This window comes from Acomys minous (genome assembly GCF_964271855.1).
Source record: "Acomys minous genome assembly, chromosome: 10".
NCBI classification, from domain to species: Eukaryota; Metazoa; Chordata; class Mammalia; order Rodentia; family Muridae; genus Acomys; species Acomys minous.
In genome coordinates this window covers 58,792,479-58,815,128 of record NC_140491.1, presented here as the reverse complement: position 1 = coordinate 58,815,128, position 22,650 = coordinate 58,792,479, and the positions used below count along the sequence as shown (strand labels likewise).

The 22,650-nt window shown below is 46.0% G+C and overlaps 1 protein-coding gene across 3 annotated transcripts in view; it reads left to right on the top strand.

Annotated features, from left to right (window-relative positions):
• Positions 1–22,650, top strand: part of SPTBN1 (spectrin beta, non-erythrocytic 1) — a 159,406-nt gene that overhangs the window by 76,512 nt on the left and 60,244 nt on the right. For all 3 annotated transcript variants that reach the window (XM_084800103.1, XM_084800104.1, XM_084800105.1), the window contains one exon: positions 21,771–21,922. In XM_084800103.1, coding sequence (XP_084656229.1) covers positions 21,771–21,922 — 152 coding nt within the window. The remainder of the gene's footprint in view (positions 1–21,770; positions 21,923–22,650) is intronic.

Genomic DNA, 22,650 nt, shown 5'->3' with positions numbered 1-22,650 from the left:
TTCAGTCTGTTGGAAGAGTGTTTAGCTTGCCTGGAAATGCACTCAACTGAAACATGTACTTCTTTCATTTAAAAAGAACATAATGCCGATGAGCCTCTGGGGCCAGGTTCCTCTCAAGGTCGCCATAGTGACTCCTCCCAAATTCATGAAAAGTACCTAGACAGCTATTGCTAGGAGCCCTCCACAGGGACACTGAAAGCCTGACACTGCTGCCGCTGCCATACCCCTGCAGAGGACGTTAGCCTCTCTCTTCTCTATCCTAGTTTGCAGGAGGCACAAGGTCTTTAAAAGCAGCAATAAATTAATCACAGTAGCATGGAGACAGAGGCTGGTCTCTACTCACAAAAGCCTTACTGTCCCTCCCTAATGTGAAATGAGTGGCAAGTTCATTTGAGGAGCACTAAGGCATGCTGTTCATGAAGTGAGAAAACCATAAACAGTCTAAAGGCTCTGTTCCTCCCCAGTGGAGAGTGTGCAGACTGTCTTTATTTGAGGCCATTTACAGTGGCATTTTGTAACTACATATCATTCAAACAAAAACCAGTTTCAAGGATTTTATGTGTGTTTAACCTGAAATCTTTGTACGGACTGTGGACATTATCTTGGAAGCATTGATATGCAGTTGGTGTTACAGCCAAGATGATAGAAGACCAAACAATCTCTTAAAAGATATGTGGCGTCACCATTTTTAAAATTAGTTTTCTTTTTTAAGGAAGAGAAACTTTTAAGGTAATGGTTCTCAGCCTTCCTAGTGCTGCAACCCTTTAAATACAAATGTTATGATGACCCTCAACCATAAATATTTTTCATTGCTACTTCATAACTGTAATTCTGCTGTTATAAATCATAATGTTAAATATCTGGTATGTGACTCCCAGGGAGTCACAACCCACAGGTTGAGGACTACTGCTTTAAGGGGTTACTTCATTTTTTTTTTCTTCTATTTTAATGTGTTCCAGTGAGTCGCTGTGCTTGAGCACAATACTCTGACCTGCACTGGGGGGTCGGGGTGGGGGTCGTTAAATTCAGTCTTAAATAGTAGAGAAGGGGTTCCATGTTATCTGCAAAGAATTGCTGTGCAGGAGAATTCTCACCTGTGTGCTCTGTGCTGCAAGCCAGGGGAACCATGGAGGAGTGCCAGAGCCTGGCCTCAATGATGTGCTGGGATGACTGTCCAGTGGGCAGAGACAGAGGCAGGGACAGAGACTGAGTCCCTGCAAGGGTCACTAGAAAGGTATTTCATCCATATATTCTCTTCTTATTCTCGGCCTGTGCTTCATGATAAAGGGGCTGTCTCAGAGTTTCTGTCGCTGTGATAAAGGGGCAATTTATTTCAGCCTATGGTTCCACATCACAGTCTGTCACCAAGGAAGTGAGGGTAGGAACCTGGAGGCAGGAACTGAAACAGAAGCCATGCAGGATGCTACTTAAGTGGCTTGCCTCCCCGTGGCTATCTCATTCCCCTACCTCCACCCCTTTTTTGTTTGTTTGTTTTGAGACAGGGTTTCTCTGTAGCAGCCCTGGTTGTCCTGGACTCGCTTTGTAGACAGGGCTGGCCTTGAACTTACAGAGGCCCACCTGCCTCTGCCTCCCAAGTGCTGGGATTAAAGGCGTGCGCCACCACACCTGGCTTCATTCTTCTTTCTCACAGAACCCAGGACTGCTAGAGCAGGCTGGCACTGCCCACAGCGAGCTGGGCCCTTCTGCATCCATCATCCGTCAAAGGCATCACGGGCTTGCCCACAAGGCCAGTCTTATGGAGGCATTTTCTCAATTCTCTCTTCCCAAATGACTGTAGCTTGTAGTGGAGTTGACATAATAACTAGCCGGCACAGTGGTAAGGGAAACAGTGATAGATAGAAAGTTCTTTCAAAGTAAGCTGGGATTTGTCCTCTCATTGCCTCACCTCCCCTGAGAGGGCAGGTGGCACCAACATCTACTCCAAAACTGTTGAATGAAAGAATGAATCATTCGAGATAATGATTTTTGTCTGTGATGCAATCAAAGAATAACTTCAGGAAGGTCTGGGCTAAGCTTACTGCTTTTAATTAAGTGAAAGCTAGTGTGATCCCAGTGAGGCCCTGCCTTGAAAGTTCTGTGTAGGTACTGCCTGTGAGTGTGTTCTCAAGAACAGCTGTAGGGTGCTGTTCTCTTGGTGCTGCCGTAAGGAGTAGAGAAGGAAGTCTCTATGGATACTAAAGTTTGGATACATACAGTTGGCTGGAGTGAGGCATTAGCTGTCTCCCAGCGACTCCTTTCTTCCTCTGTTGAGCGTAATGCTCAAAAAAATACTTACAATCTAGCTTCATGGCAACAAGTGTTCAACAATGTGTCCTGTGAAACTGGGGTCCACTTTCCTGGGTGTGGCGGCCTTTCACATTTGTGTGTTGGGTTACTGTAAAGCGGACCCAGCTTTTTGCACTGCACATGTGCCTTCCTTCGCTCCAGGGCCTGCAGCATGAGTAATGCCTGTGTGAAAGCCAGGCAGGTGACTCACACTGATCAAACAGAGGCAGGGCCTCAGAAATGTAAATAACACAGTAATGTGCACATTCACCTTGTTTCAAGTAATTCGGACCTGGAACTCCTCTCCAGTCCTTGGTGTTTCCCAGTCTCCACTCCTGTTCTTAAACAGTCTTATTTTTTTTTTCTTCTGCAAATACACGATTTCAAATTTAAATAGTTTTTCACGTGAAACACAGGAAACTCTTAAAAAGTCATTATCAGTAGACCAGACTATGTCCTATTTGATGGGAACTTTTTGGTCACAGAACCATGCATAATACCCTAGTCTTTGTTGAGGTTGTTGAGGCACTAAATCCAACTTTTCTTAGGGGCCATGGGATAGAATTGAGGGTGGGAGTCTAGTGGTGATCCCCATGGGGACCCTTACGTTGTCACCAGGCTTTTCCTACTTTGTTTCCCCATGAGCTTCTGAATTAAGTCATTGGTCTAGCTCCTTTCTTTTTGTAAGGGAGCAGCCCTGTTGTCTGAGCAGGGTTTGAGGAAGGGGAGTGAGGAAGCGTGGGTCTCTTGGTAATCCATTAGTCCATGATCTTATGCTTTTTTCCCTTCTAGTAGGAACTTGCAGTGTAACCTGTCTAGACTCCTGCATTAAAAAGGAAACAAAACTACTCTTGGACCAGGAGCCCTGGTCATTAGATAATGGATTCTTGGCACGATTCCGTCTCTGATTACTATTCTGTGTGTGGACGGGCTTCGGGCTACAGCTGCACTGTGCAGGTTGGGGGTGCAGGGATGCAGCTCCTCTGTGTGCCTTCAAGGAGCTCACCAAGTCAAGAGGACTTAAGGAGCTAGCTACTCGTAAAAGGAGGACAGTGGGCTTTGCACCGGTGCAGAGCAGAGAACATCTCCTTTAGGTTGCGGTGAGAGTCGGCTACATTAGGTGTGTGTCAACCCTCCGTGAAAAGTGCACCCTTAAACAAATACAGAAAGCTTTATGTGTGGGAAACACATGCCAAGTTTGCTTTTACGTCTGCTCTGTCGCTCGGGTTCCCATTGGTGGGAAAAGTGGGAACACTGACTTTGTGCCCCACACACTGCGCTTATCTCAGTCTCTTATCTCTGTGTTGGTTGCTTGAGACAGGTGTTCCTATGTTGCCTGGAACTCATGATCCCCCTGCCTCAACCTCCCAGTGCCATCACACCTGGCTTCCGTGTAATTTACTGTATGTGTTCTTTTTTTTTTACTTAGACTCTGAAGAGTTCTAGAGATCACAATGTATCTCTGTTCACATATGAGGAAGCTCAGGGAGGAATGAAGTAACTTGCCCACTGTCATGCAACTCCTAGTGGTAGAGCTGGCACCGCCCCTGGTTGTTCACAAAGCCATAGCAGCTTTACACCATTACTCTACACACAAGTCCTTGCAGAGACACTATCTAATTGAGAGCACCGAGGTGTGGCTGGGTGTAGCCAGCATTTGGAAATTGTCTAGCTGAAGTCCCTGCAGGTCTCTCTTTCTCCCTCCCTTCCTCTCTCACTCCCCCTACCCCCTTAGACAGGGTCTCACTACATAGCTCTGGCCTAGCACTCACTATTCACTGTGTAGACTAGGCTAGCATCAAATCACTGAGTGGAGGTCAGCTCTTCCTGCCCAGGGCCAGAAAACCACCACTTACCATCATGCTGCTGCTTGAGTTACCCACCCTATGTATTAAGATGGACCATGCTCACCTTGGCCCCATGGTGAACCAATACTATATGAAAAGCGTGACTAGTGCCATCCGGTCTGGGATGGAAAGCCACGCCCTTGCTACCACACTGTACCTGATACCTGTGGTATCAAAGTTAAACCACAAGCTGCTGCTTCTGCCTTGAATGTGCATTTAAGAAAAAATTGTGGGGTGCTTTCCAGCAGAAGCTGGGTGTGGACCAGGTGCCTTCACACACACACACACAGTATTCATCCTTTCAGCCACCCTGTGAGGTGGGTGTTATCGTATCTGTCTGAGGATTGAGAAACCTGGGACTCATAAGGTGAAATGTCTCTAGAGAAAAGAAATAGCTGGCAAGTGATAAAACAATTAGGTAACTAGCAGTAGGTGGAACTAACAAAACAAAGCTGTTTTCAACATTTCTTTGAACTAAAAGCCTGTTTCTTCTTTCGTGTGTGTGTGTGTGTGTGTGTGTGTGTGTGTGTGTGTGTGTGTGTGTGTGTAGAGGTCAGGTTTCTTTGAGACAGGGTCTCACTGGCCTGGTGCTTATTAACAAGGCTGGGCTGTTGGCTGGTCAGCAACCACCAAATATGCACCTATCTCACCCCCCACCCCACCCCCACCCACCCCCACCAAGTCCTGCGTGTCACGAGCACACACTACTCAAGTTGTTTGCTCATTTACTTTGTTGTTGTTTTTAACATGGATTCCAGGGATGGAACTCAGGTGCATGCTTTCAGAGCAGCTAGCTTTTGGACTGAGCTATCTTCCCAGGCCCTAAAAGCCTATTTTTTAGTAGGCAGCAACACAAAGCAAATTATGGAACACACAGCTGTCAGCCTGTTTAATAGACTTTATTGTTCTAAGTTTTTGCTTTAAACCCAAAGCATTGTGTATTTGATCATTACTTTTAGGTATTAGACAAATTCAGGGGGATTTAGAAAGGGCATATTTAACCTAGCTACAGGCCAAATACCCAGATGGGGGGGAAAAGTCAGGTTTTTCAGATATCAAAACATAAGGCTGTTGTTGCTGTGACTAAATCCTTCCATAAAAACAATTGCAGTCAGCTAATTTGCTTATCACCGACATTGTAAGAGCCAGCGTTGAGGCAAGACATGATGCCTCTACACAGCTCAAGGGCATCACTGACAAGCACTCGCATGGGAATAGTCTTCACAGAGGCAAGAAAGTGTGGAGGATGGAGTGTAGCTGGCCTCGCTTTAGATGACACTGTGATTTGGTGAGTCAGTATCCTTCTGAACGTAGAGACATTTATGGACTTACTGGGCATGATAGTGAGGGCTTTGAACTGTTGGGTGAAATACAGATTGCCCCACCTCTGGGTGTTTCTTATTAAGAACTCATTTGAATCAATCTACAATACTCTGAGCCAAAGGAGAGGGAAAGTTTGTTTACATTTCAACAGAGAGCCTTGTTTTTGTTGTTGTTGTTGCTGTTGTTGTCTTGTTTGCTGCTTTCTCTAAGAAAGGAAATAGCCTGTAGTATAAGACAAGCGTGTGGGTGGATGCAGGGGCAGGCAGAGTTAGGAAGAAGGCCTCTGCTTTAATCACTGTGTCACCAGAGCTTCCTTTCTCTGATACTGTCTTGGCTTGGCTCCAGTGAAGCTAGCAGGCTGATGTCGGAGTGTGTGTAGGCCCAAGACGGAGGCCGCTGGCCCTGCTTTTACCTCAGTGTTTCTATCCTGTTTTGCTGAATTAGTTGTGATTTCTAAAACATCATCTGAAACCTAACTGACAAAGCTTCAAAGCCAGTTGCTTGTGATGCGCCCTGGTTGTTGCACCATTGCAGACTGGCTGCCACAGATTGGTCGCCCCATTGGGACAGCGTGATGTGCAGGCAGGACACAGATGTCATGATGAGCAAGCATGTCACAGCCTAAGCACACTGGGAGGCCAGGCGTACAGAGGACAGCCACTGTCTGAAGTAACGGAGAAGACTGGGGTAGAAACGGCAAACGTCTCAAGGTGTACAAGCTACATTTCCTACTGGGTCATGGGGTATAAGTGAATAATTTTGAAAAATTGTCAAAAACATGGCTTATGTGATGATGGGTGCATGGAGGTAGGTTATGAATGGGGAGGGGTCACAAAACTGAAATGTAGTGGGGGAATTTACGTAGGATATGGTATGTTTCTTCTCCTGTTTCATTTGTTTGTGCTTATTGTTTGGGACTTTTGTCTCCATTTTATTAGCCAACTGTAAATTAATGTCAACACAGGTCCAGAGACTCTGCTGCTTAGAAGCCATTGTTGGCAAAGTGACATTAGGGAGATGGCTGGTATTTCAGTTTTCTTGCAGGTTAGCAAAGGCTTTAAGGTCATCTAATATAAATTTAAAGGCTTCTGTAAATAAATTCACTTTTGATTTTGTGCTTTGATCTGTCTGAATGTTTCCCCAAGGTTCTGATGGACATATGCCCACCACTTTAAGAAAAGAACAACTGAAAAAAGAAAAAGCCCTATCACTCTCAGAACAAACAAGTAACAACAAAACCTAAGTCTAAACACTTTAGGCATCCTGTTCTCCAAGATCAGAACATCAATCCTGTAAGGGGAAAATAATGGATTGCAAAGGAATGGGAAAGAAAACGGGGAGTTCCACAGCCTGACGGGAGCATGGGTGGCACTTGCCTGGAGTCTGGGCCCAGCAAGTTGTAGTGTTCCCAAGTGCAGCCAAGCACGACTTGTGGATGTTCCTCTAGAGCAGGTACAGTTCTGAATATTCGCAGCCTCCACTCTGTGTTCCTTAGTGAATCCCAATCATGAAGATAAACAGAGTGTGGCACAAAAGGCATGTGGCCAGAGATGCTCAGCCAGCAAAGTGTGGTCAGAATTCCAACCCAGGCAGTCTGCTTTGTGACTCGGGCTTTTGTTTTTAAACTGATATGCTGGCTTTCTAATGTTTTGTTTTGTTTTGTTGAGTAATAATTTCTGATAAGACCCAATTTCTTAGTCTGTGATTTTCTAGATCTCAGAGTAGCATTTTGCAATGACATGGAGAACCATGATTTGAGAGGTCAAGATTCTTGCCTAGCGTGGTGGTGCACGCCTTTAATCCCAGTACTTGGGAGGCAGAGGCAGGCAGATCTCTCTGAGTTCGAGGCCACACAGAGAGAAACCCTGTCTCAAAAAAACAAAAAAAATAAAATAAAATTCTTGATTTTGTCCAGGCATTTTCATAAATGGCAGGGAAGGGCAGCATTACATGTCAGTGTTCTTCTCTCAGAAGATGCACCTCTTCTCTTTGACAGTCATCTATCCTGATGTAAAAGAGGCTCAATAAACAATACTAATTTTTCTGGTCTGCTTTACCATTCTCAGCATGAATTGTAAGGTCCTAGAGTGAAAGGTGCTGGTATCGAGGTAGAGGTTTTGGAGTTCAAAGTATGGTCTTCCCTCTTTGGGAATTGGCACCCACGAATCAAGTGTGGAGTGTGGGTAGCATGGGGCAATGATAACTTAAAGTTTAAGGCCTCGGCTTGCTGAATTCTGTGTGTGTGTGCGCGTGTGCATGTGCATGTGCGTGTGTGTGTTTTATTTTGTTTTTTGAGACAGGATTTCACCATGTAGCCCCAGCTGTCCTGGAATGCTGTAGACTGAGCTGGCACTCAAAGAGATCTGCTTGCCTCTGCCTCCCAAGTGCCAGCCAGCTGCTGAATTCTCTAGACCTTTAAACGATCGATGGGCTCTGTTCTTAGGCTTCTCGGTCTAGAAAAAAACGTGACTGGGATAACCATTGAGATGTAATATGAATAAATTAATAAAATTTTAAAAAAAAGAAGAGAGATAAGAATAAGGATTAAAATAAGATAATAAAAAGAAGCAGCAGCTTGTTGAAACCAAAAAAAAAAAAAAGAAAAGAAAGAAAAAAAATGACTGTCTTTCTTGGGAAAGTCAGAAAGCTGTTTTGTATGAGTGTTTGTACTCTGTACCCTTTGTTGTCTCATAAACTAAAGCTGTTTGTGGATTTACATAGCTCATGGGCTATCTCCCTTTAGTTTAAGCTGTGGTGTATTTACAGTGCAGAAGGGGCTATCCAGGTGCGTGGCCAAAGTGAGTTGGAACTATTTTCATTTGTTTCGTGGCCTCTGTGGATGTGTCACTTGGCGGAGGGAAACAGTATTAGGCTGCATCCTGCCATTTTCTTCCAGATTGGTCCTGCAGCCGTTACCTGAGTAAACGCTCAAACGTTCCTATGGGGGTTCCAGTACCCAAGATCAAGGCTTCCCTCTATAGTAGGATTAGCATAGCTAGTCCTTATCATGGTCACTTAGCTCATGGCTGCAGCCGGGCGCATCCCAGGAGAGCAGCGTTGACAAGGCTGCTTCCGAACAGGACTGCTGTGCATCTCAGGAACTCCTCACCTGTGTTCCCAGAGGTGACCCTGAGCGAGCTGATGAGAATGTAGGCACTGGTTTTAGCTAGTGCGTCTAGACTGATAGACCGAAATGACTGTTGTTTCTCAGGCTTTGCCACAAAGTACAGTGTGACTGTGCAACTAAATATCCTAAAGCAGTTAATGGTATTGACCTTGGAAGAAGCTCTAAAACCAAATCTCTAGAGCTCCATGCCATTGCTTTCTCCTTTTCTGGACCAAAGCAGCTTGTGAGAACTGCTCTTTTTGTTGCTAGGACCAACCTACATGCCTTTGCTGTGTGAATAATTAACCATGGTTAATTGGCATTACAGCCATAGGTAAAGGTTTCTGGGCTAGTTCTGTCAGCCTTGGGCCCCCTGGTGAAGGAAGCCAATGCCAAGAAAACTCAAGCCTCCACAATGGAATGAGGGGACCCTGGATCTTTGTACAGTGATGGCTGGGAAGCTGTTTTCCTTTGAGAAAATCTCCTCTTGAAGGTTACTCAAGGGTGCTTTTGTTTTGTAAGATTCCCCCCCCCCCCCCGCATCCCCCTTTTCTGGCATGTCAAGTGGTAGAGATTAAAGGCAGAACTAAGTGCATGTGGAACTAAACAGTATTTTAAACCTGGAGCACACCAGCACAAGAGCCCACCTTGCCAGTCACCTTTCATTTGTATGCTCCAACTAGCTCTTTATGCGCACGAGGGGCACGTTGATCCTCATGATGGGGGAAACAGCTGAAGCTCAGGCATTAAGATTTGAGGTCAGTAGTGTTGTGTAGCTGCTTGCTTGTGTGTACCTGGAGGATCACATGCATATGTGTATGACGGCATCGGATCTAGTATTCTTGTTTTTCCCCTCTCTTGTTTCCTTTCCTTTCTCCTTTTTGTGTGTATGTGTTACTGATGATTGAACATGCTAATCAAGAGTTCCACCACTAAGGCATGCTAACTTTGAAGCCCAGGTAGGCCTTGAACTTGCTATCCTTTACCTCACCCTCACTAATAGCTGGGGTTATAGGCATATAGCACCAATTGTGGTTTACCCACTGTTCTGTTTTTGTTGTTTTGCTTTTTACCAGAGTAGAAAATTTACTCGTTTGTCTGTGTCTGTTCCTCCTTAGCCCTTCGATACCTTGAGTGCTGTGGAGAGAGCCTGGCTGCATAGAGGGTTAAGGTGACACTGACACTCTGTTGGCTGTCCTGCTTATCCAGACACGCGCATCTTTTGTTGCTGCTTGCGACGGTGTCTTGGCTAGGACTGGTGGCCTTGGTGCTAATTGGTTCCCTCTTCTAGACTGGCAACCCAGTCCTGCAGCCAGCTTTCATGCTTGCGTTTCCTTGCTTTGGGGAGTTGTGCTTGTTCAATTGATTTTTGTGTGTGTTTGTCGGGTTTTGAAGCTTTCACTTGTGTGGTTTACGCGACAGCCCACAGTTAAAGAGCAACTGTCCCAGATCCAAGCACTGTCCTTTCCTCCATTTATTACTGCTTCCCTTTCACAGACTAATTACCAGCTGACGCTGGGCTCCTTGAACTTAATTGATCCTGAGCATCTGTCCATAGGAATGGCCTTAACAACTGAACATTTTGTTGCTGCTGCTAATTACCCCAAGCTGTATGTTTTATTAATTGGACACTGCTCGCCTCCAAATCCTATTGAAGGCCTTTCCCATGTCTTCCCTGAATGCAGACATACTGCTTTGTGGCTTCATGTTGGGGTAGGGTTGGGCAGGTCTCTGAAGTGGTCAGGGCCAAGAACAGGGCGGCGCTGGAAACTATGGATGGTGAAACCTGCGTGGAAGTCTGGTTCTGTAAAGTCCTGCTCAGAGACTTCATTCTATGCTGATAATGCCTTTAAGCAGATACAGTGCTAAGTTATTTCATGTTTCCTTAAAGTACATGATGGCAGAAAGTTGCAAAACTAGCTTTTTAAGTCATTGGTTCCAGGAGCCAACATGTTTGTGCAATTACTATTTCTTATTCTTGTTTTTTTGTTTTGTTTTAAAACAAAGTCTTGCTATATGTAGCTTAGGCTGTCCATTTCATCTCCTTCCCCTTAAGTCTGTTGAATGCTGGGATCATAGGCATAAGCCATAGTTTAGACGGTTTTAGGTAGGAGAGTACCGAATATTTTGCAGTGTGACACTTGAAGATGAAGATGTCAGTCTTGGATTTGGATTAGGAGCCAAGGCTTCCTGATAGGACAAGGCTGGTGTGCGCCTCCCAGGTAGCTGTCAGACAGGGGAGAGAGCCACCTCCCTTGTTTAAGGAATAACCAGAAATATGGAAGAGTCTCTTGATGAGGGTGTCTAAAAGCTGTCAGTTCAGGACTTTTCATGACATTAAGTTGCAGGGTATCTTAAGCATGCATGAAGTCCTGAATTCCATTCCCAGCAACACACAAAACTACTGTGATGGTAGCCCTAGCCCCCAGAAGTCAATATGATCCTCAACTGGGCTACTTAAGACCATATTTCAAAAACAAACAAAAATAAGAATAAAGAGATTGAGTTCGGCATATTCCTATCAGGAGCAGGACGACCTTGCTTGGCATCCATGGCCGAGCCTGTTTTCTCTAGCGGTAGCCCATGAGCATTGCTGGTGTAGGACATGCAGACTAGTGGGACCTCTCTAACCCTGACAATTTGCTCTTACTCAACACACATTTGCTTCTGTATCTTTTCATGAATAAATTTCACTTAAATATTATACAGTACACTATCTAGTGTTTATATGTTGTATCAATTCCCTACATTCAGGTTACCTTGTTTTTAACGTTCCTTTTGTAGATCTGCCGTGTTTTAAATTTACTTCGCCTTTGTTGTGTCTAGTCCTTTCTCTTGTTTCTCATGTTCTTAGGTATAAGAATTTTAAATATCTGCAGGATCATCCTGTGTATCTTTGCTCTCACAGAAGTTTTTAGAGCATGGATTTCTCTAGGTGAGGAAGTGTTTAGTTTGTCCTGCCAGCCACACACAAGTGTGCCAGTAGCTCCATGTGTTTGCAAAAGTGACAGGATTTATCGGGTTAAAGTTACAGTCTAATTCTCATGTCCTTCCACCGAGTCCTGGAAGTGGAGTCTCTGCTCTCTGTGCTGCCTACGGAGCATGTTTGAGCCGCCAACCCTTCCCACATTGACTGTAGATTATTATCTTTATGGTGCTATTGAGGAGAAATGGCGTCAGTGTCTATTAAGCACTGGACGTCACTGAAGAGCAGGTTGGTAGAGCCAGAGGTCACTAGCAGCAGCACTTCCCTGTGAGGAGGCAGGTTTGCCCTGGCCCTCCCACATCCATACTAGCAGAACTACCAGACTTGGTAGCAGTAAGCCTTGCATGAGGTGAAATGAGTGGGGTGGGCAGGACTTCATGCTGTGAACAGATTAGCAGTTATGCCTAACGACAGGCCTAAGTGTCCAGAACAAAGAAAGTGGAAAAACTAATTTCCATTCAAAGCTTTATTTTTATCATTGAAACAATTGTTTAGGTGGATGAGCAGTGTGGGCTTGCTTATGCTTCATGCATCTTCGTCCGTGGAAGCAGGTTTAAAGCATTGGTTATGTTCTTAGTAATAAAAATTCGGTCTGAATTAAAATGCAGAACCCACTAGCAGGAACTATTAACTGCCCTGCCATCCCACAGATACAACAGGTGGAATCAGGTCCTTGCTACCTCCAGCTTCTCCCCCACCCCCCATAAACAAGACAGTGCACGTTGTATACTTGCAGGTCTGCTGGAAAGAACCCGTGTCCCCTTTACAGTAGAGGTGAGGTTGAGGAAAGCCACACAAGAAGTTAGGAGGCAGAGTTCCATGTTTGATGTGATAACTGTCATGTTCACAATCAGTCCCTGAGAGTAACTAAGTGGACCTTGAAGGTGTGAACTATCAGTGCTGTGGCTTCTTAAGGAATGGAAAGTCTCTCCTTTGTTGTTAGGGAAAGAACTCAGGAAATGCTTTTAAAATTGTGTTTTACTCATTTATATATGGGTGTAGACATGGGCGTGCCATGGCAAGCTTGTGGAGGTCAGAGAGCAACTTAGAGAGTTGGTCTTCTGCTCCCACATGTGGGTTCCGGGTATCAAATATAGGTTATCAGCCTTGGCAGGAAGTGACTTTACCTGTTGAGCCATCTCACCAGCCTGGGAAGGAACTCTGAATAGTCTGAATCTCAGTAAGTGGTTACTCATGGTGGTGTTTGGCCTGAGGAGTGTCCCCCACGGATTCACATAGTAGGTCCCTGGCTGCTGGAGTCAGGTGGGGTCTTACAGACCTTTTAGGCAGTGGAGGCTTGCTGGAGGAAGCAGGCACTACGGCTGGGCTTTGATGTGCTCTCTCAGCTTCCTGCCCTGGCCCTCTGCTGCTGTTCCACTGTAGACTTTGCCTTGGAACCATGAGCAAAAGTAAACTCTTTCTTCATAAGTCACTTTTGCTCAGGCAACAGAAAGGCAGCAGTACACTCAGTGGCTGATGAACCCAAGATTTAAAACACAAAATAGAGGCCTCTGCGGCGGCGGCTGCTGCTCACCGGTGCACATAATGCTCGCTCTTCTACATGGAGTCACCTTCAGGCAGAGGAATATAGTTCCTGGCTAAATATGGAGCTATGGATCGGGCTAGAGCTTACGGGTCAATAAGGTAGTCAGTCCCTAAGGGAAAAATAATCTGAGAAGTAAAAGTTTGACCTGATACACTGGAATATTATTTATTTATGTATTTTTTACTTACTATATGTTGTATATATTTATTATTTAGGGTAGGTCAGGGTGAATCTCATTATTACGGTATTTTACATTTTGTTTCTTAGTCTTTCCACAGTCATTAGCTATCGGTGAGATCCCAGAATAGTAGACAATCCTCATCTCCCTTCCCCCATACACACATGAAGTCTGTAGGTAATTGCATTTTGGAGTTTGACATTGAAATAAGATAGTCTTGAGCCAGGCATGGTGGCGCATGCCTCTAATAATCCCAGCACTCGGGAGGCAGAGGCAGGTGGATCGCTGTGAGTTCGAGGCCACCCTGGTCTGCAAAACAAGATAAGATAGTCTTACTTATTAGTGTTGCTTTAACTCTGATAATTTCTACAGAGGGCAGTGGTCACTGGCCAAATGGAATGTAGGTGAGTAATTGGTAATTTTTATTGAGATAGAGGCCGGTTGTCAAATTCGTTATGTTCATTTGTTCTTGGTTTCTTCAAGGCAGTCGTTCTCAGTGTGTAGCCAAGGATGATGACCTTGGACCTCCCGTCTTAGGTGCACACCTTCACACCTGTTTATGTGGTACTGGCCCTCAAACCTATGGTTTCAAGCATGGTAGACTTCAAGCACTGCACCAACCAAGCTACTACGTCACCAGCCCTAGCTATGGAGAAGTCTAATTTTACCAGTATATGTGTGTGCCGAGTGATAGTTGGTTTAAAGTTTTTACATAAAATGTAAAAATTTTATGTATGTGTGTGTGTGTGCGTGCACGCATTTACATGCCGGAGGTCAGAACACAACCTGGAGGAGCTGGTTCTCACCCAGGGCCCAGGGATCAGACTCAGATCATCAGGCTTGTCAGCAGGAGCCCTTACCTGCTGGGAATCTCACAGACCCCCTCAACGCTTCTTAGGAAGCAGTATTGGAGAAATCACCACAGAGAGAGCCCACTAGCTCCCACCCAGCCTCACACGCTCATTGTAGGCTTCTTCTGTGTCTTGTCTTTGCTGTGCCTGTAACGACGGTTGCCCCCATCTGTGTCAGGGATCTCTGGCAGTTATCTAAATAACTGATGTTTGCCCGTGTTGAGACTTGGTCCTGATACTCGTGGCTGTTACATGTCATTCTCTGATGGTCAGCCGGAGCTCAGCCTGGCTCTCCTTCCAGGGAGGGCTGGAGAAGGAGAGGTGATGGCCTTTCAGAGAAAGAGTTAGGAAATCTAGCCTTGAGCTCTTGGTGATCCTCTTAATGTGCAGAGCTACCCTGGGCTCTGACAGGTCAGGTAGCCAGGTGAGTGGGGAAGGGACCCCAAGTTCATCTTCTACATATGGGCACTGTTGCAGTAACAATATTGAAGATGTGTGAAGCTATGGGGCATCTTCTGCTGACTTAACAGAAGTGGGAGGTGGCAGCTAATAGGGTGCCTTGTCTGTAACCTGCACTCAGTCCATATTTGCTAAGCTGAGGTTGACTTGATAGGGCGTGGTGGTGCACGAATTTAATCCCAGCACTTGGGAGGCAGAGGCAGGTGGATTGATGTGAGTTTAAGGCCAGCCTGGTCTACAAAGCAAGTCCAGGACAGCCAAGGCTACACAGAGAAACCCCGTCTTGAGAAATTAAAAAAAAAAAAAAAAAGTGAAATCTGACAAATTGTGGTACTAAAAATATTATAAAAGTGCTTTAACCCTAAAACAACAGACTTCTTCTATAAAGGAAAAGAGGATTCCCAACCTAGGCTTTTGTGGGCCACAAGGATTTTTGTAGTGTATCACCCTCTTTGAGCATTGCCTTCAGATGTAAAGCTGGCTATGTCTGGTGGTGCAGACCTATGATCCCAGCTACTTAGGAGGCTGAGGCAGGGAGATGGATAATTGAAGGCTTGCCTGGGCTTCATAAGGACTCTAGGCACTAAGGTTCTTTCTCAAAAAGCAGGGGGAAGAGCTTAGTGGAAGAGTGTTTGCCTAGCACATAATGAGGCCCCGCATTCAAACTCTAGTACAGTGGGGTGGGGTGTTCTAGCTCCTCCCAGGTTATGTAAAAGTAGGTTCTAGGCTGAAGTTTATTGATGTCTGTGTTAATTTAATACTTTAAGATTTGCACATATAATTTGTTCTTTTGTATGTGTATGTAGGTGTAACACGTGTGCATATTGAGTGTGGACACCATAGTGGCACCCTTGAGTGCCATCCACCTTGTTTTTTGAGATAAGGCCTTTCATTTGGGCACCCGTACTTACTAATTAATCTAGGCTGGCTGGCCAGCAAGACCCAGATTTGGCCTGACCCCCGCTCCTACAGCTGGGATGACAAGGACATGCCACCACACTCAGCCTTCTACATGGGTGCTGACGATTGAGATGAAGACAGACGGGAGCGTCTTCTCAGTCCTGTGCTTTTTTCTTGCCCCTCTCCTCCACTGATTTGATCTTTAAAATCATGAAGAAACTGATTGGAGATGGGTAGTAGTATTCCTGCTTTACTCCTGTTTTGGCAAGATACCTGTTTTCCTTGGACAGTGTGGGATGTGTTCAGGGCTTTGAGACTCTTTGGGGTTCAGAGGGATATGAGTCTTGTCTCAGATGTGTCTTGTATATTCTCTGGTGAATCACCAAAAAACACTGTATGTCTCAGTTCCCCCATGTAGTTAATCCTAAGACAAAGCTAGCCTCTGTGGCGTGTAGAAACAGTGTTGGGCTCCTCTGTCCTCCTCGCGGCTTTTCTGACAGCAGCTGTAGGCCGCTGCCCCTGGCTGGGTTTTGTGGCGATGGAGAACAGTGGCGTATCAGCTTCACGATGTGGTTTCCTGCACATGAGGCAGTTTTGAAGGGGACCGTTTTTTCAGCGAATGCTTCTGAACATTTCGGATGGAGCCTTGTCTGTAACTGCAGACCTTTTACCCAGTCCTGGTTTGGGCACCATACACTGTTGCTCATTCAAATTGGCTCCTAGGTCTCATTTTTCAAAGAGACAATTCCATTTCTCTGCTCACTTATTTTCAGAGGAAGCTGTAGCCATAATCCCATCCCGCTCCACAGTCTTGTCTTCTCGTAGACTATGATTTCAAAGGGGTTCACTTTGACGTAGAGCTTCCAGGGACATACAGGAGTTTAGCTTGCTTTCTGAGTTCGTTGCTGCTGGTGTGCTTGCAGAAGCTCCGCCATGCCGGAATCCAAGCCGTGCTGCTCAGGAGACAGTCCCATGCTCTGTGCACGGGGCTGCACCTCTGATGCCGACTGCAAATGCAGGGCTAAACAGAGCTCACAGCTGGTCATAGAGTCTGCAGAGCTGCTGCATGTGCTGGGAATTTGTGCTGCGGCCTTATGAATGAAAGGCCAGTGTACTACCTCTAAGATACATCCCCAGTCCTGCTTGTGCGTTTGTAACAGATGTTTACTGTGTGCGGCTAAGAAAAATTTCCTCAGGTTCTATTTATATGCCAGCCAACAAACACGAATTGCAGGCTCCAGACTGGTCCCAGGGAGGCCTGCGCCAGAAGATGAGTTTCCTTCCTCCTGTTGTGCCTCAGAACCGCTGGCGCTGTTATCGTTAGGACCAGGTGCTTGTTTCTGGTTTCCTGCTATGTCATTGTGCATGGTGCTCCCGGGAAGTGTATTGTTTGTTTTTTCAAACTAAGGCGTAAAGGGAATTTCCATCTCATCCTAGTCTTTCATTAGAATCAGTCAATCAATCTTTCTATCTCTCTATCTCTCTCCCCTTAAAAAAGTAAAAGTCCTCCTCAGTCACAGTCACAGGGGAGGGGAGTAGGGGGAAAGCAGAGGGAGGGAAGAATAGGAGAATACAAGAAATGGGATAACAATTGAGATGTAATATGAATGAATTAATAAAAAGGGAAAAAGTATAAAGATAAAAAATAAATTTAAAAATCAAGGATTTTGCTTTAATGGATAAATCGTTAAAGTTTTTAGTCTCGGCTGGACGCAGTGGCACACGTCTGTAATCCCAGCACTCAGGAGGCCTAGGCAGGCGGATCTCTGTGAGTTTGAGGACAGCCAGGGCTACATAGGGAAACTGTCTTCAAAAACAGAGAGAAAGGAGGCGGGGGGAGGGAAGCAATTTTAAGAAACGTGGGGGAAAGCAGGTGGTTGGGAGAGAGCTCTGAACATGATGAACAAGTACATGTGGATGATGCAGCAGAGTAGGGCCCCAGTGAAGCTAATGCCTTAAGGAAGGCTACCTGGGCCCCTGGGAAGCCAGGCTCTGTGATCTGGACAGTAATAGTTAACACGCTGTGGACCAGTGATCATAGCAGTGAGGCTTAAGATGAGTTAGGATGAAGAGAAAGGCACAGAGCAAGGCCTTGGCAGGCTGGATTTGAAATTATTCTAATTTCTTCTGTACATAACTTACAGTTTACTAAGTGTATAGGAATTTATAAGAGACATAGAGTTTGGCTTACTCTGAACTTCAGATTAGGTGGCTTTAAATAGCCAGCCATGGACTATGTCCTCAACATGATGACCTTCCATTACTTGTTAGTGTCCACTCCTACAGCTCTTTACTACTTTGCATTTAACTTGGTTGAAAACTGTGCCATTACCATCTTGTATGGCAAATTGTTATGTTAGTTGAATAGGTGCCTGGTAGGATGTAGTCTTTGCTGGGACGGTGGTGCCTGCTGTGATCCCAGTGATCTGGAGGCGTAGACCACAGGATTGCCATCAGTTCACTGCCTACAACTTGGCCAGTGCTAACAGAATGTGCTGTTGTTGTTCAAACTGTAGTTTCAGACTGACGCATTACAGATTTCCAGAACTGTTAAGCTCTCTTAAAGAAAAGTAGACTAGGTACTTCTCTAACAGGGCATGGTGAGGGAGGGAGTATTCACAGCTCTGTGGTTTAAACCATCATGTGGAGTTGTTGCTCTTCTCTAAACACCTAATCATCCTTCTAAAGATACATTGTGAAATGAAATTTCAAGTTATCAGCTAATGTAAAACAGAGAATCTTGGAGAAGCACTTAGAGGGTGCAGCTGAGATTATTGTTCCCTCTTTCTGAAGCCTGAAGAGCAGGAATGGTAAATAACTGAGAACCACTTGCCCCTCTTAGCACCAGAGCCTTTGGGCTGTTAGGGGAGCCTTTCGGGTTCTATGTCCTTGGCAGCTGCTGTAAGGTTCTAGGGAACTTTGAATAAATGGATTACAGCACAGGTGCATTATGGTGTGTCGTTCGTTGCCTGGTACACTGCAATCAAAGTCCGCCTGAGCCTGGTCACAGGATTTTACTCACCCCTTCAGAGATCAGAACTGATGTTTGTGTTACCGACTATTGAGTGGGTTTCCTTGTCTGCTTGGTACTTCTTACTGACAGCACTTAGCTCTTTTGAGTTTGTAGAGCTAACAGCCCACCTGGCTGGGTCTACACAGTCAGAGCTCTGGAGACAATTTTGCTGGAGTGTGTGTGCTTACGAGAGGCTTATGAAGTTGGTTTTGGCCCTTCTTCCCAGCTCTGTCTCACCACACTCCGCCTATTCAAGACTATTGGTTCTTTTCTGTACTTTTCTTTACTTTTAATTTCCCACCATCACTAGCTCCGGATGTGGTGCTGTCTCTTGAAAATGCAGGTGATACAAAGGAGTGTTTAAATCTAGGGGGTCTTTGTATGAAGCAGGGAAAGACCTGCTCTCTTGCTTTGAAGGTGGAACAAGGTGGTGGGCTTCAGAGGCAGATCTAGTCTTGCTGGAAGCGTCACCCCTGTGTTAGAGACTGGCTCAGGGATGAAGCATACACAGAAGGCTTGGGATAGGACGATCTAGTGACAGGTAAGTCTGATTCTCTTGTAATGAGAGTCTGTTGTCCTTCTTCATCCCCCAGTGTTGTACATGAGATACTGTTGCTCAGTACCCCTGGCCTCTGCGCTCTAAATGCTAGGAGCCTCCAGTCCCCACTATCAAGAATGTTTGCAGGCACTGCTTAATGCTCTGCAGGGACCATAGTCAGCCGCTGGTCCAAGCAACCAGGCCACTGTGGCCTTAAAGGGACTCTTTTCCCCTCTTACTGCAGTTACCTCACTGGACTGGAGCTGCCACTGCTCCCTGTCCTGTTCCGCTACCTTCTCCTGTAGCTTGGCCAGCCACAGCAGCTTGAGCTTGGAAACCCTCTGGATTGTCTTCCATTGTCTATGCCAAGGGCCTTCTGTTCCTCTGCAGGCGTCTGGCTTATCTCCCCTAGCCTTTCTGGGATGGGGGTAGGGGGAGTGCTGCCATGATGTCATTTGCCTTCCCAGGAAGGGTGGAACAAAGGACTGTGTCTCCAGGGACAGTTGTCTCATTCTCCACTGGGCCACTGGGTAGAAGTGCCCTCCCCCACTTTCCTGCTTCTGAAGTGCTTGTTGTTCGGCACACACTCCATTGTCGGATGACACATCAGCTGGCCTGGCTCCCTGTCTCTGCCCTTCCTCTGTCATAGGATGTTATTCACGTCCAGTCCTTGGGCAGAAGGGTTATGCCGTCTTCGGTGTGGTGGTGGGAGCCTGTGGAGCTTTTTCTAGTCTGATTTTTCTAGTACTCTTCCTTGACTTGAAACTGGGTGAGAGGCATACACAGGAAGAAAAAGACTTCTTATTCTTTTTACTTTGTACTTCGTTTTCACTTTCTGCCCGTTCCCTTTTCTGGGGCGCACTGCAGTTCTAAGGAGCCTCCTTACATAGATTTGGGCGTGTATATTTGAGCTCAGTTTTCTTTGCTCCCATCCATGACCCTCTTCGTAGGCGGTGGGATATGGGATTGAGCTGTAGCTCTCGGCCAGGGCTCCTACTAATCCTGAGCCTTTAATGTGGGAGTCACCCAAAAGGACACTGGTGGCTGGGGGCAACTTTGCACTTTATTTAGTTTATTGAGAAATATTTTAACTAAGCGGGTTTTTATTTTGATTTTGTTCTCTTGATAGATTGGGTGTGGTGGTGACCCTTCATTAATACCCTGTGCTAGCCATCAGGGACTCTGTTAAAGACACTTCCCAGCTCCTCGTAAGAAATTGGGAGTTAGACCTAAATCAGAGTCAGGAGCTATTAGTTTTCTAGGTACAGTCTATGAAATATCCCTAGCTTGATGTATTTCTGTACTCTGCTCTGGTCTACTCTTTCAAAACAGCCAGCCCTTGAGCAAAGAACAACAAAAGCTCCCCTCACCCGCTCGCCACTGTGGTGGTAAAGTTACCATCCATCGTGATGATTGTGATTACTAATGCATGTGGTCTCAACCTGTCATGGTGTTACTAGCGTGGCTCCTTTTGCAGGCTGCAGTGTACCTTTTCTTCCTTCCCCAGGCCCGCCCTTTCTGGTCCTTTGTTTCTGATTAGTCCTTGTCCTTGAAGAAAGGCCGGCTTTTGGATGTACGGGTCTTTGGGGAAGACATGAGCTGAAGGAACTGCAAACTGCAGCAGGAGGCCCAGGTGTCATGGCCGGCGCCTGGCTTGGAATTCAACAGTAAAGGCTTGCCCAGCTTTGCCTCTGCCTCCATACCTACCCTGCTCGGTTGAGTGGAGGCTTCAGCACAGCCATCAGTAGGAGGGAGTTTATGTACCACCTGGTGATTTGCAGTACAGCAGATGTTGGGCTCTCAGCTTGCTTCGTTGAATCGTACATAAACATTTCGGGAGAGTTCGTACTAGAAGCAGGGCACCCCTTCTGGTGGAACCAGAGTTAGGGTGTATAGCCAGCAGTTGGTTAGTTCTGTATCCAGTGGTTAGGAAATGGGGTGGCTCCAGCATACGCTCTGGATGCCTTTTCAAAGTCTTCAGCTAATCCTGCAGAAACAAAAAGTTTGGAAGCCTATTTCTGTATGATTCAATGGGCCAGTTTAGGAGCCAGGATCTAGAGTTTAAGAGCTGAGTTGGACAAAACCTGGATCACTGAGGCTTGAAAAACTCAGTACTGTTTTCTGGGTGACTTGACTTTTCAGTGACTGTACTTTGAATTATATAGTAGCAGGTACCTTTTCAGTAATCAATTAAAAGTTTGGAGATGGCCGTTGTATGCCTAATTTGTAGATGAGGACAAAGGCAAACTCAAAGTATTGTTTAAACACTGGAGCCTGAGTGTCTCCCCCTGTTGACTGACAGATATCTTTATGTTTCACCTGTTTTCCCTGATGTCCACAGTCATGAGTAAAGTTAGCATGTCAGGGGTTACCTCAGTGGCTTTCTGCTGTCTCCGGAGTTTCTGTGCCGTACCCTGTACTGTGTACTTCACTGCACTCACCTTTTGGGGGGGAAAGGAGGGAATAGCAGATGGATATGTTACCAGACGCCCTGCAGTCAACTGACTGAGGCCCACGCCGTTATCTGCTGGATTCTGCTGGCGGCAAGCCTGGGAGTTGACCTGTGCAAGGGTTGTCCAAATCTCAACATTGCCAGGCAGAAGAACTAAGTGAGGGGTTTATTGTCCTTTAGTTTTGCTGATGCGCTCTCGCTATGTGGGCTGCTGGGCTTTGCTGGCTAACCCCGGCTGTTGACAGTGCTGGGTTGGTGATAAAGAGAGTTCTCCTCTGCTTACAGATGAGCGTGAAGCTGTACAGAAGAAGACATTCACCAAGTGGGTCAACTCCCACCTTGCCCGAGTGTCCTGCCGAATCACAGACCTGTACACCGACCTTCGGGATGGACGGATGCTCATCAAGCTGTTGGAGGTCCTCTCTGGAGAGAGGCTGGTAAGCACCGCTAAGTGGGAAAGCACTTTTGAAGAAGCAACTATGGGCCTGTCTCCTGGTGGAGAATCTCAGTGAGTGAGTGAGTCAGTCAGTCAGACACTTTGACTTTGAGAGGTGTTATTGAACTGTGAAACTATAGCTTCCTTTTGGAGATGCCTGCTCATTTTGTAGGAAGATCCTAGCTGATGGTCCTGTTAAGGCACAGTGCTAGCAGTGGAAGGGCCAGGCTTGGATGCTGGCTCCGAGATGAATCTGCCACTTACATGAGATCATGGAAGGAGCTCTAAATTTATGTCTTACTGATGACTCGTTGGAAAATCTGAGCTGCCATCTCAAGGTAGCAAGAATTGAATCCAGTGGCCTCTGGCAGGTTTAGTTTTATTTCCTGCTTTTCTTTTCTTTTGTGGGTGGGTGGTGGTACATGCTGATATTTTGTCATCTCCTTGGGAATGGAGCATCTGATAAATTCACCCTGCTCTTCTGGGCAGGGAAGTTGTTAGCCTGCAGTGAAAACTGTATCTCTGATAAATGTAACTTTTGTGTATGTGTCCTAAGCCAGAGAAGCTGGCCACTCACTGTGACTGACCCAGCAGGTTTTGTCCAACCTTGTCTTGAAAATGTATGCCCTGTTTCCCTCCAGGGCACATATAGTTCCATAGGTGATGCATCTGAGCCAAGCTGATGCTCAGGATAGAGCGCCACATCTGTAAGACATTGCCAGGAAAATA